Source organism: Asparagus officinalis, chromosome 7, assembly GCF_001876935.1.
Source record: "Asparagus officinalis chromosome 7, Aspof.V1, whole genome shotgun sequence".
In the NCBI taxonomy this organism is placed as follows: domain Eukaryota; kingdom Viridiplantae; phylum Streptophyta; class Magnoliopsida; order Asparagales; family Asparagaceae; genus Asparagus; species Asparagus officinalis.
This window is the reverse complement of record NC_033800.1, coordinates 45,532,259-45,544,863: the sequence shown is the minus strand read 5'-3', so window position 1 is coordinate 45,544,863 and position 12,605 is coordinate 45,532,259. Positions and strand designations below refer to the sequence as shown.

The 12,605-nt window shown below is 40.3% G+C and overlaps 1 protein-coding gene across 1 annotated transcript; it reads right to left on the bottom strand.

Annotated features, from left to right (window-relative positions):
- LOC109847077 lies at positions 7,954–10,394 on the bottom strand. The gene is made up of 2 exons (XM_020416324.1): positions 10,233–10,394; positions 7,954–8,499 (listed from the first exon to the last, which is right to left on the bottom strand). The coding sequence occupies exon 2, from the start codon at positions 8,497–8,499 to the stop codon at positions 7,954–7,956; it is 546 nt and encodes a 181-aa protein (XP_020271913.1). The 5' UTR covers positions 10,233–10,394.

Here is a 12,605-nt window from a genome sequence, read left to right as displayed (position 1 = left end):
GCTCAAGAGGTAAAGAAGACCGGCATTCCATATCCTTACCCGAAAGAATGTGATTCGATCCCGTATCCGATAAAGTTCAACCTGATCAACTTCACGCCGTTCGACGGGAAGGGTTCCCCCACTCAGCACCTGATCTATTTCAAGTCTCATTTGGGAGTGATCTTTGGCAACGAGCCTCTGATGGTCCGGTCATTTGTTGGCACCCTTCGCGGGCCCGCCTTCGATTGGTACCGCCGCCTCAAGCCCAGGAGCATCAACAACTGGGAGGACCTGTAAAGCATGTTCCTCGCTCATTTCTTCGATGATGACGCCGAAGTGTCGATCAGGACACTATTCGATGAGAAAAAAAAAAGACGGAGAATCGGTGGATACCTTCATCAAACGCTTTCGCAATCAGGCAATGAACTGCAAGGATCCCGTCACAGTGGAATTCATCTTGCAAACCTGTCATAACAACTTGTCCATTAACATCTTGGACGTTATGGGTGTAGAGCCACTTAATACCTTGAGAGAGTTGAAGGCGCGCGGAGAGCAGGCCGAACGATTCCTTAGGAGGAGGAAGGTTGAAAGATACCAACCGATGACTAATCCTCTGAATCCATGTCTCGTTTCCCATAATGAGGGAAAGACACCAACAACAGTTATTGACGTTAATCAGACATCGCAACAGCAGTCCCGAAGACAGCAGAATAGTTCGGATCCGAGGCTCCAAAAAGAGTACTCATTCAAGGACGAAGACATTCTAGCCATCTTCGAGACCCTTCTTGAAAGCAACAAGATCAAGCTGCTGCCCATCACGAATCAGGAGGAAGCTGACAATACTGCGGATCCGAAGTACTGCGCGTACCACAGGAGGATCCTTCATCCCACCAAGGCTTGCTTTACTTTAAAGAATAGCATCCAAACCTTGGTTGAAGCCGACGTCATAACGCTAGGATAAGCCAAATAAGAACGGCAATACTCCGAAGAGTATACGAGTATAAACTGCTTCTCAACACTCCAAAGAGTATACGAGTATAAACTGCTTCTCAACACTCCGAAGAGTATACGAGTATAAACTGCTTCTCAATACTCCGAAGAGTATACGAGTATAAACTGCTTCTCAACACTCCGAAGAGTACACGAGTATAAACTGCTTCTCAACACTCCAAAGAGTATACGAGTATAAACTGCTTCTCAATACTCCGATGAGTATACGAGTATAAACTGCTTCCTGATACTCCATTAGGTATATGAGTCTAAACTGTTTCCTACCGTTGATGGGAAGTTCCTGGAGAATGTTACACTAATATTCTTAAGGGTAACCCGGATATGTAACGGAGTACAAAGTCAGACCCAGTTCCAAGAAAGAAGCTGGGGGTGGATGATTCATGTAATGGGAAGTTCCCAGAAAAACGCTATATGTAATTTTCTTAGGGATAACCTGATAATTACGAACAAGGTGATAAACACTAAACCCCCACTATGATTTGTACTCCCACTCTCACTGTCTATCTGGTCAAACCTTCCTATAGTTAGGACCACAACCAAAGTCCCCTCTCGATTCCTTCCATGAAAAAGAGGTCCACTTTCAAATTGAACGATCAAGCATGTAAAAGGTAAGATCATCTCAAACCTCCCACTTCCACTGCTTCCTTGGTCAAACCTATAAAAGTTAGGGCCACAACCAGATTCTCCTCTCGATTCCTTTCATGAACGAGAGGTCCACTTTCAATTGAGCAATCAAACCTATAAAAGTTAGGATTGTCTCCAACTTTACTTAGTCAAACCTGCAGATAGTTAGGACTAAGATTGAGTTATCATTTTCGATAAACGAAAGACTTCCATCTTTTCCTTTTTCCACCAAACCTATAAAAGTTAGGGTCGAAATTAGGCTTTCTCCTCAATAAATGAGGGACTCTTTTTGCATTGAATGACCAATCCTATAAAAGTTAGGGTCGTTTGAATCTTTCAGATTCTCGGAGTGGAGATCCCACTCTTAGTTTCATCATTTCAGATTTTGGGGGTGGAGATCACACCTTGAGTTTCCTTTCCAACTGGAGATAGAATATAAAATTCTTCCTCTTCAGTGCCGGGAGATAGAATATAAAATTCTTCCTCTTCCATTTTCCAGTCCGTCTTTACCCTGAGAAAAGACACAATTCCCAACTTCCAATCCGTGCACTTTGTGCACGGGGAATTTTATCTCAACTCCTAAATAGAGATAAGCCTACGCCTAACACGCGTTGCCGGTTTAGTCTTTCACCGATTGAAAAAGTCACCAGAATCCAGTCTGAGGAATTTTATCCCGAAGCCTAAGCAGGGATAAGCCAACACCTAACACGCGTGAAAAAGACACCAGAGTATAATTCTGGGGACTTTCATCCTGAATCCTAAGTAGGGATAAGTCAACACCTAATACGCGTTGCTGGTTTAGTCTTTCACCGATTGAAAAAGACACCAGGGTACAATTCTGGGGACTTTCATCCCGAATCCTAAGTAGGGATGAGTCAACGCCTAATACGCGTTGCCGGATGCCATGTTCCCGTAAGAAATGGCGAAGTCTATGTATTCAAAGTCATAGCATCAAGTCTAAGAGAAGCAATTCTCTTAGCACAACGTTACATGTGAAACGGGTTTTAATAATTCACATGCTAGCCCGATTCAAATGGTAATCGGTAAAGGCACGTCAAACCCGTTGATGGCTGGGGGTTTGCCAAAAATCCCAAAGTCTATGTCTAACACACATTGCCAGTTAGTCTTTGACCATAAAAAGGACAAAAGCCCACATATTCAATATTGTGGCAGGTTGTTATTAATAATGCCAAAATCCGTGCTTCACACGCACGGGGAAGTTTATCCCGAAGCCTAAGCAGGGATAAGTCAACGCCTAACACGCGTTGCCGGTTTAGTCTTTTACCGATTGAAGAAGACATCAGAATCCGAGTCTGGGGATTTTTATCCTGAATCCTAAGTAAGGATAAGTCAGCGCCTAACACGCGTTGCCGGGTAGCCTATTCCCGTGAGAAAGACGAAGTCTACGTATTCAATGTCGTAGCATTAAAAGAGTTAACTCATTTAGCACAACGTTATGTGCAGAACGGATCTGAACAATATGCATGCTAGCCCGACTCAAACGGTAGTCGGTAAAGGCTCATCAAACCCGTTGATGACTGAGAATTTGCCAAAAATTCTATAAGTGTGAGTCATTGATGCATCAGCTCTGCTAGTTGGTCTCGTGACTCGATTATCCAACAACATTAAAATAAGATCCACAAATGCAGATGAATCAGCTTTAACAGTTGGTCCTGCAACCCCGACACTTGGGACCGATGTGCTCCAATACCTTAAGAGCTTAAACTGTGTATACTCCAGTAAACGTACGAGTATAAACTATGTCAACGTACGAGGTTCGAAACCCTAGGGTCAATGCCGGTCAACGCGTAACCCTAGGTCAACGCCGGTCAACGCGTTGCGACAAAAAGTCAACATTCGACGTTCGAAACCCTAGGGTCAATGCCAGTCAACGCGTAACCCTAGGTTAATGCCAGTCAACGCGTTGCGATAAAAAAGTCAACGTGAGTCAATATATCATGATGGAGATAGTCAGTTCAAAGTCAACTCGATGACACGAGCCAAACTCAACTCATCGGTTTTAGATTTGAGACTTCGACGACGGCCAGACGATAAACGCAGCGCCGGAAGGATTTCAGCTATTCGTCAAAGCATCGAATAGACTGAAAATCGAAGGAGTTAAGAATTAAAGCTAACTACAGGTCCATTACGCCGACTGAAGGCTAGGCCAATCATATCCAAAGTATTCTAGCCTCTTTTACAAAAAAAACGAGTCTGGAACTCTTTGGAGGGGGTATCTGTAAGCATCGAAAATTGCCTATAGGTCTCCGTGAACGGCTCAGTGCTAAGAAAAGACGATGAATGTCATGTAAGCATCGAAAATTGCCTATAGGTCTCCGTGAACGGCTCAGTGCTAAGAAAAGACGATGAATGTCATAATCCAAGTCACAGGAGCTTGATTGATGTTGACAAACACATAAAGTGGGTTGACGAACTATGTGAAGCAACGGAGTTTCAGAATAATGAGGATACGAACGGATCGGGAGCCACGTGTCACTTACAAAAGACGAAATACCCTTCGTGTCTCATTTATTCCATAGATGATATAATCATTGGAGCTTATAGAACTCCTCATCGGCTTTCCAACGCACTTTGAATCGCTTAAATCCGAGTTCGGATGAAAAAGTTATGGCGAAAATGGACAAGTGTGCAAAACAAAATGTCTCAGCCCGAGCCGAGACACCCAAGGGTGTCTCAGAACTTGTGGAGCTATTTTGACCATGATTCGTTTTGAATCTGAAGAAACTCAAAACTGGAAAATTGTAGATATATTTGTCATCTTTCTAACCCATCTGGAATCCGGTCATTTGGAGGTCATATGAGAAAGTTATGCCTAAAATAGCGCCGAGACATCCAAAGGTGTCTCGGACCTGGCCGAGACACCCAAAGGTGTCTCGGAACTTGTGGAGATGTTTTGACCATGATTCGTTTTGAATCTGAAGAAACTCAAAAAAGGAAAGTTGTAGATATATTTGTCAACTTTCCAACCCATCTGGAATTAGGTCATTTGGAGGTCATATGAGGAAGTTATGCCTAAAATAACACCGAGACACCCAAAGATGTCTCGGACCTGGCCGAGACACCCAAAGGTGTCTCGGAAATTGTGGAGCTATTTTGACCATGATTAGTTTTGAATCTGAAGAAACGCAAAACAGGAAAGTTGTAGATATTTTTGTCAACTTTCCAACTCATCTGAAATCAGGTCATTTGGAGGTCATATGAGGAAGTTATACCTAAAATAGCGCCGAGACACCCAAAGGTGTCACGGACCTGGCCGAGACACCCAAAGGTGTCTCGGAACTTGTGGAGCTATTTTGACCATGATACCATTAGAATCTGAAGAAACGCAAAACATGAAAGTTGTAGATCTCTTTGTCAGCTTTCCATCACATCTTGAATCACTCAAAACTGAGTTCATATGAAAGAATGAGAGCCAAAATACTAAATAGGGTACAGACTGTCTCGCACAGGTGCGAGACACCCCGAGCTGTCTCACACTTGGGACGTATTTTTGACGGTTTTTGATCAGTTTTAACCACTCCGTTATCCCCTCAAACCTATAAATACAAGCCTTAGGCCTCATTTTTTGAGGGACTGGAATTTTGGAGAATTGGCGAAGCCCTGCCGGAGTGAAGAGTGATCGAGCACTTCAACGCAAGAGAGTTTCTTCGTCAGATCTACATCACCCGTACCCGATCCTTAGTATTATCCCGTTGTGGTAATACTAAGAAGAGCAAATATCTCGCTTTTATCGAGATAGGCGCTTCAAGTTTCTAGATCTCCTCGCGGATCGACGAAGCTCTGGATCAGATCTGATTGCCAGGTAGTCCACGGATATCGACGTCCCTGTCACAGGCTAAAGACCCACGCAAGCAAGAGACGACGAACGGATCTTGTGTTTATTTTTAAGAAAGTTGTAATTTTTATTTCTTTGTTGTTTGAATTCATTTGTAACGTTTGAAGTTTAATGAAATCAATGATGAAGGCAACTTTCGACGAAAACAACAATGACCAATAACACAATGCTTGAAAAATATCAAACTGCTAATATAAAAATCAGCACAACAGTTTCTTTATGAGCTCAAAGCAATCCTGAATATAGTACTTGAAAATAAAACAAAACTACCACGACAACTAAATCTCACTGATCATATAGAATCGAAAGACTCTAAAAACACCCATACTGGATACATGTTCCTTGAAGAGCCCTGGAGAAATTCTCTTGGTCAAAGGATCAGCAATCATCAACTGAGTCGGCAGATGAGGAACCTCAATCAATCCTTGTTCGACCTTATCAAGGACTAACAAGTACTTCACACCGATGTGCTTATTCCTGCTAGAAAAATTCTTGTTCTTTACAAATTGTACGACTGCCTGATTGTCACAATACAACTTTACTGGTCTCTGAATGGAATCCACCACCTTTAGTTTACTGATGAAATTCTTGAGCCAAGAGGCATGCAATGTTGCTTCAAAAACAGCAACATATTCTGCCTCCATGGTGGATGTCGTCACTAAGGACTGCTTGGCACTTTTCCAGGAAACTGCTCCTCCAGCGAGCAGAAATATATAACCTGATGTTGATTTTCTGCTATCAGCACGTCCTGCGAAATCTGAATCTGAATAACCAACGACTTCTAGATTTTCAGACCTTCTGTAGACCAACATGAAAAATCTGAATCTGAATAACCAACGACTTCTAGATTTTCAGACCTTCTGTAGACCAACATGAAATCCTTGATCCTCTGCAAATATCGCAAAACCTTCTTTACAGCTTTCCAATGAGCTACACCAGGATTTTGCTGAAACCTGCCTAATATTCCCACGATATAACTGATGTCTGGCCTGATGCATGACACTGCATACATTAGACTGCCAACTGCAAAGACATACTCCTTAGAGTTCACGAGCCTACGCTCAACTTCATTTCGTGGGCATTGAGATATGTTGTACGTATCTCCTTTGACAACTGGGGTTTCACATGTTGCACAAAACTTCATACCCTATCGTTGAAGGACTTTCTCAATATAAGCCCTTTGAGATAAGCCCAACAAGCCTTTAGTTCGATCTCTATGGATCTTGATGCCCAAAACATAATGAGCATCTCCGAGGTCTTTCATATCAAAATGCCTCGAAAGAAAAACTTTAGTCTCATGTAGGAGATGAATATCGCTGTTGGCAAGCAATATATCATCTACATATAATACTAGAATGAGGAATCAACTCCCACTGATTTTGAGGTATATGCAGCGATCGACAGGGTTTTCTCGGAAGCCATATGACTATCATGTTGCGAGCAACATCTTGATAAGTACGATTTCTTCTTTCAGCTACTCCATTTTGCTGCGGAGAACCTGGGAGAGTGTACTGAGGAACAATGCCTTGTGACCTCAAGTACTCAATGAAAGGACCATGATTTGTGCCGTCCTGATCGCTTTTACCATAGAATTCCCCACCTCGATCAGAACGCACAGATTTAATCTTTCTTTCTAATTGTTTTTTCAACTTTAGCTTGAAAGATCTTGAAAACATCCAGTGCCTCATATTTGTGGTGAAGACGAAAAATATAGGCATAGTGCAAAAAATTATCTATAAAGGAGATGAAGTATCGCTGGCCACTATGAGAGAGAATGGGAAGGTCCACAAATATCTGTATGAATGAGTTCAAGGAGACCTTCACTCCTGAATTACTATTAATCCTAGGACGCTTTGTACCAAAAGAAAATGAATTCACAGACATACAGAGAGGGGAAAGAAGAGATGCATCCAGATTTAATCTATAAAGACCGTCAATTAAGAAACCATGTCTGATAACATCCAAACCAATTTTGATAGAAATAAAATTATTCTCAAAAACAAAACTATAACCAGATTCAGAAAATCTAGAAACTGAAATAAAATTCATTCTTATAGGAGGTACATAGAAAGTGTCTGATAAAACTAAGGAAACTCCAGAATCCAAGCGCAAACTAAAAGTCCCAACGAGCTCCACCTCCAAAGGCTGTGAGTTTCCCAAAAGTAGTTGCTCATTTGTCCTTGCCTTCCGACTGTGGATTATTCCCTCCCTTCTTCTTCAACGACTGCTTATACATCAGACAGTCTCTCTTCATATGACCAGGTTTCTTGTAGAAGAAACATTCAACTTTTTCACTTGCTGAAGAGGTGCTAGAAATAGTTGAAAGATTACCGAAAGACTTCTTCCCCTTATTGTGCCCTTGATACTTGAAGGATTTCTTTCCTGCCTTATTTGGTCCAAGCTTGTCATGTGCTAGATTTGCCATCTCAGCTTTTTCTATTTTCAGTCGCTCTTCATCGGCAACACATACAACAATAAGCTTCTCATTTCCTGTCTTGAGAACTGTAGTTCACCTTAAAAGTGTCAAATTTGCTTGGTAGAGAAGCGACTACAAAATGAACCATTAGATCATCCTCTAACTGAAGTCCCAACTCCCTGAGACGAATGATCAACTGAGAGACCTTCAAAATGTGCTGCCGAACATCACCACTTCCATCATATTTCAGATTAATGAGTTTGACCAGATAATTGTACTGTCTCGCTCTAACGGATCCCTCAAACTGCTTCTTGATGGTCTCAAGCAACTCCTTAGCAGTTTCACAAGCCGGAATCTCTCCACGAATAGTTTGGTCCACCGATGCTCTAATGATCAGCATTGCAAGCTTGTTGGCTTTGACCCACTTAGCATGAGATTTCTTTTCAGATTGACTTGATGACTCATCAGGCTCTTCTGGCTTATTTTCAGTGAGAACATAGTCGTAGTCAAGACACCCAAGTACTATTTCAACTTGCATCTTCCAGTTGCTATAGTTGGAACCGGTTAGGGGCTCAATCCCAGTCAGATGCTTCTGGATAAACTGTCCGTCCATCTGCATTACACCATGGACGTATAAATCAAATGAGACCTTCAATTTTATTAACTTTAATATTTCCACATCCAATTTAGGGTTAGAATGGATGGGTCAGAGTGTTTTACGTATGCAACCGTCCACTCTGCGGGACAGGCGGGTGCATCATCTCATCACACCTTTGGCAAGTGATTTGATATGTTATTCGCCCCCCAAATGTGATATATATAATCACCTACAGAACTAGCCTACACAATGTCAGTTTGCTTTGAACACTTCCTAACCTTTGGGCAATAGGGTTATTCTCCTCTTACTGACATGTTTCAACTATCCTGCACCACTTATCCTGTAGGGGATTTCCTAGACACCTTTGGGCAAGACTAGTAGTCCACCCACAGATAAGTGCAACCTACCAGTCCAAATGAGACTAAACTCAACCTTAGAAAATTAGGGTATTATAGGTTGGTCACATTTGGGCAAGACACTAACCTACTCTACCATAATTTCTAAGTGACTGTTTTACTGATCTTCCTTAACCCCATAGATTGATCTAATACTATAATCCATTTTATCATGAACCCAAATATTTACCCCACCTGAATTAAGGATATAATTAGGGTAAATCAATTATCTTTATGTGCATACAATAATCTTTATGAATTGTCCAAATTCCTGTACTAAAACTTTATAAAATGAAAATAAAAAACTATGTAGTTGAAAAATACACAGAATGATCTTTCCAACGACTATTTATGGGCTCAAAACGGACTTAAAACGGATCTGTAGCGACCAAAATAAAATAAATGGTCAAAACTGTAGTGGGTCGGGTCTAGAAATTAATGGGTCTGGCCCATTACATAATGGGTTGGATCAGAATTTTAATGGATCCAATCCATTACTATAGCGGGTCGGGTTCATTACATACTGGATCGGGTCTGGCTTAATGGGTTATAGGGTTATATAACTCAAATAATAAAAGATAGTTAATTATACTAATTAATTTAATTATTAACTAATTCAATTAATTAATTAATTAAAACCCTAACCCTAATTTTTTTTTAAAGAGCAACCGCCAGCACCCAAGCCTTAATTACCCGCACCCTCCCTGCCGCGCCGCGCTGGCCCCGAGACCCGCCCCTCCGCGCTGCAGCACCGGCCAGAGCCCGAGACCGAGACCACCCGAGACGCAGAGGACCTGACCGCTGCCGGCATAAAAGAAAAAAACGAGCAGCCATGGCCATGGCGAGATCCGCTAGGCGTTGAATATTTTAATCGATGTTCATCAGCAAAAGTTGATCACAAATATTCAAAATCGGAGAACCAAGCGATTTGAACTCCAGCCATTGCCGCATGAATTTTTTTTTTATGTGGAGAACCAAGCGATTTGAACTCCAGCCATGGCCGCATGAAAATTTTTTTTAGCAGTTAGACAGCAGACCCAAGAAAACCACAGCGGCCAAAAAAAATATATTTGCTGCGGAAAAGTTCCGTAGCCATGGCTGCGAGGATGACATCTTGCTCAAATTAATAAGAATTTAGTTGATGTTCCTTTGATAAAAAAAAATTTATGCCCAAATAATCCACAGTCAGCCATGGCCATGGAGTACAGAGATTAAAATAAATAAATTTAATCCGAAAATAAAACTTTAATTCTAGATCAAAAATTCATGTACAAACTGTGCTCTGATACCACTGTTGGATAATATAACGATCTAGACATGAATAATTGAACTAGAAATTCAGATTAAAGTTACCGTTCACCGACGAAATAATGGAAGTCTTCTCCTCTCTCCTCCCGTAGCCAATGATGGGAATTAGATCTCTTTTCTGCATACGGTTGAGAGGAGGGACTCCCACCCTTTATATAGATATTTGTGATTAATCCTACCCATCATGGTTTAATCATAACCGTGGGATTACACTCCAATCGATCATATCCTTTAGATATTCAAGATAACCACCCAACTTGATAAACATGAAACTTGTCTAACCAGACCATGTGGTTAGCATCCTGATCCTAACTTGAATCGATGGCAACTTTAAATCAAATCCAAAACGAGTAGGTTGGGCCACATGGGTTCGTTGGATTAATCGAACCCAACAGACTGGTCGGCCGTTTTCTTATTTACGATCGTTAATTATTAAATTTTCGGCTGAAATGACTATGAAGATACTTTCAAATTCTTCATTGTACATGTAAGTTTAACAATCACAACAATATTTTCTTTATGAAAGAAAAAAAAATGCAATTGTTGTTATCATAGCGTTAATAAGAGTAAGATGGTGCGAGCGGTAGCTTAAACAAAGTCTACTCCTTATTTTATGAGGAAGGATTTCTTAACTCATTTGTTTATCATGGTCCTTGCTTTTATATTAAAAAGTGTTTTCAATGTTTCAGTGAACTCTTTCTACAAATTTCTTATCTCAAGAGGTATTAAATCATCTTTCTATTCTTTATCTTGGAATCAAGTTCTGCCTAGCAAGGTGCAAGTTTTTTCTTGGCTTTTGTGTTTTGATAGATTAAACACTAAGGAGAACCTTCTTCTAAAAGGTTGGCATATTGATCCTTTGTGTCCATTCTGTTCAGTTCATTTGGAAACTAGGGATCATCTTTTCTTTTCTTGCTCTTTTACGAAACAAGTCTGGGATCATTTCAGAAATACATCTCCTTTTTTCCAATGGCCTTCTTCTCTTGGAGATTTTATTCACATCCTGGAGACTTTTAAAAGCACCAAAGGACACCTATGGCGATCAATTTTTTCTTCAGTTTGCTGGAATATTTGGATTGCACGGAATAATTACCTATTTGAGCAAGCTAACTTCAATCATCACTCCATCATTAACAAAGCAATATTCTGTTTATATGAATGGTCAGGTTCCAAATCTGGAAAAATAGCTCATCAAGTTGCGGACATGCTGGATAGCAACCCACTTCATCATAGCAGTGCATGATATGCTTGGAAAGTCTGCTAATATAGCTTTTTTGGGAGTGTTATTTTTGTATATTTTGACTTGTATATACTTAAACTTTCGGTAGCATGTTAGGTATCAGTATTTTAGTTTCAGTTAACTTTATGTATGGCTGGCTTTGGTTCTTTCTTGTATCTATGTCAACGGTGAATGACGGCAAGGCCCTCTCTTCACCTTCATGGATCCCTGGAAGAAGAAGGTTATACATCCCTAGTTACTTGGAACTAAGCCTACTGTTATCTAACATTTTCGTTTTTTTTGTTGTTTTTGTTTGGATACATTTCGTATCCAATCTTTTGTACTACATACTTTTTATCTTTAATTGAACAGGGTATATCCCTTGTTTTTCTTTCAAAAAAAAAAAAAAAAATGTTTCTTCAAGGAAATTTTTTTCTGATTTCTCAAATTTGTGCATGTAGAGATCCGCCCTAACTTGAAGCACTAACTTGAAGCAAAGAAGAAAATATTAACTACGGCGTGAAGAAAATTAATCCGTGGTAGTAGAAGGATAAATTTTTATCTAAGAGAATGATCAATGCTATGCATTCTATGTAACTAAAACAAGTATATGTACATTTTTTTCTATTTTTTTTCCTTTTTTTTTATAGAAAAAGGATGGATCACCGAACTAATGCTCCTGCCTGCTTTGTCAAGGATGGTTGTTACAAATTATAGACCATATTCCCAACTCAAAAAAAATATGGTCTCACTGATTAATGTTTTTACATGTAATTCAAAATCCCACACACCCTTTATACAAACATCGAAACATAAAGCCATTCAAAATCCCACACACCCTTGATTACAAAAATTTGTAATCCCACACACCCTTGATTACAAAAACATAAAGCCATTCAAAATCCCACACACCCTTGATTACAAAATTTTTTTTTCCTTTTTTTTATAGAAAAAGGATGGATCACCGAACTAATGCTCCTGCCTGCTTTGTCAAGGATGGTTGTTACAAATTATATACCATATTCCCAACTCAAAAATTTAGGTGTGTTTGGTAATCAATGTGTATTTTTTTTTATAAAAAACACCATATCATGATGTTTCTTTTTCAAATGTGTTTTGAAAACACCATTTTGGTCAAACTAGTTTGACCATTTATATAGCGACAGTGGGCGGGCGGCGGCGGGCGGCGGCGGGTGGCC

What these genes read in the sequence shown, in the direction of transcription:
- LOC109847077 (XM_020416324.1), bottom strand. Translation starts at nt 8,499, where the DNA reads ATGGACGGACAGTTTATCCAGAAGCATCTGACTGGGATTGAGCCCCTA.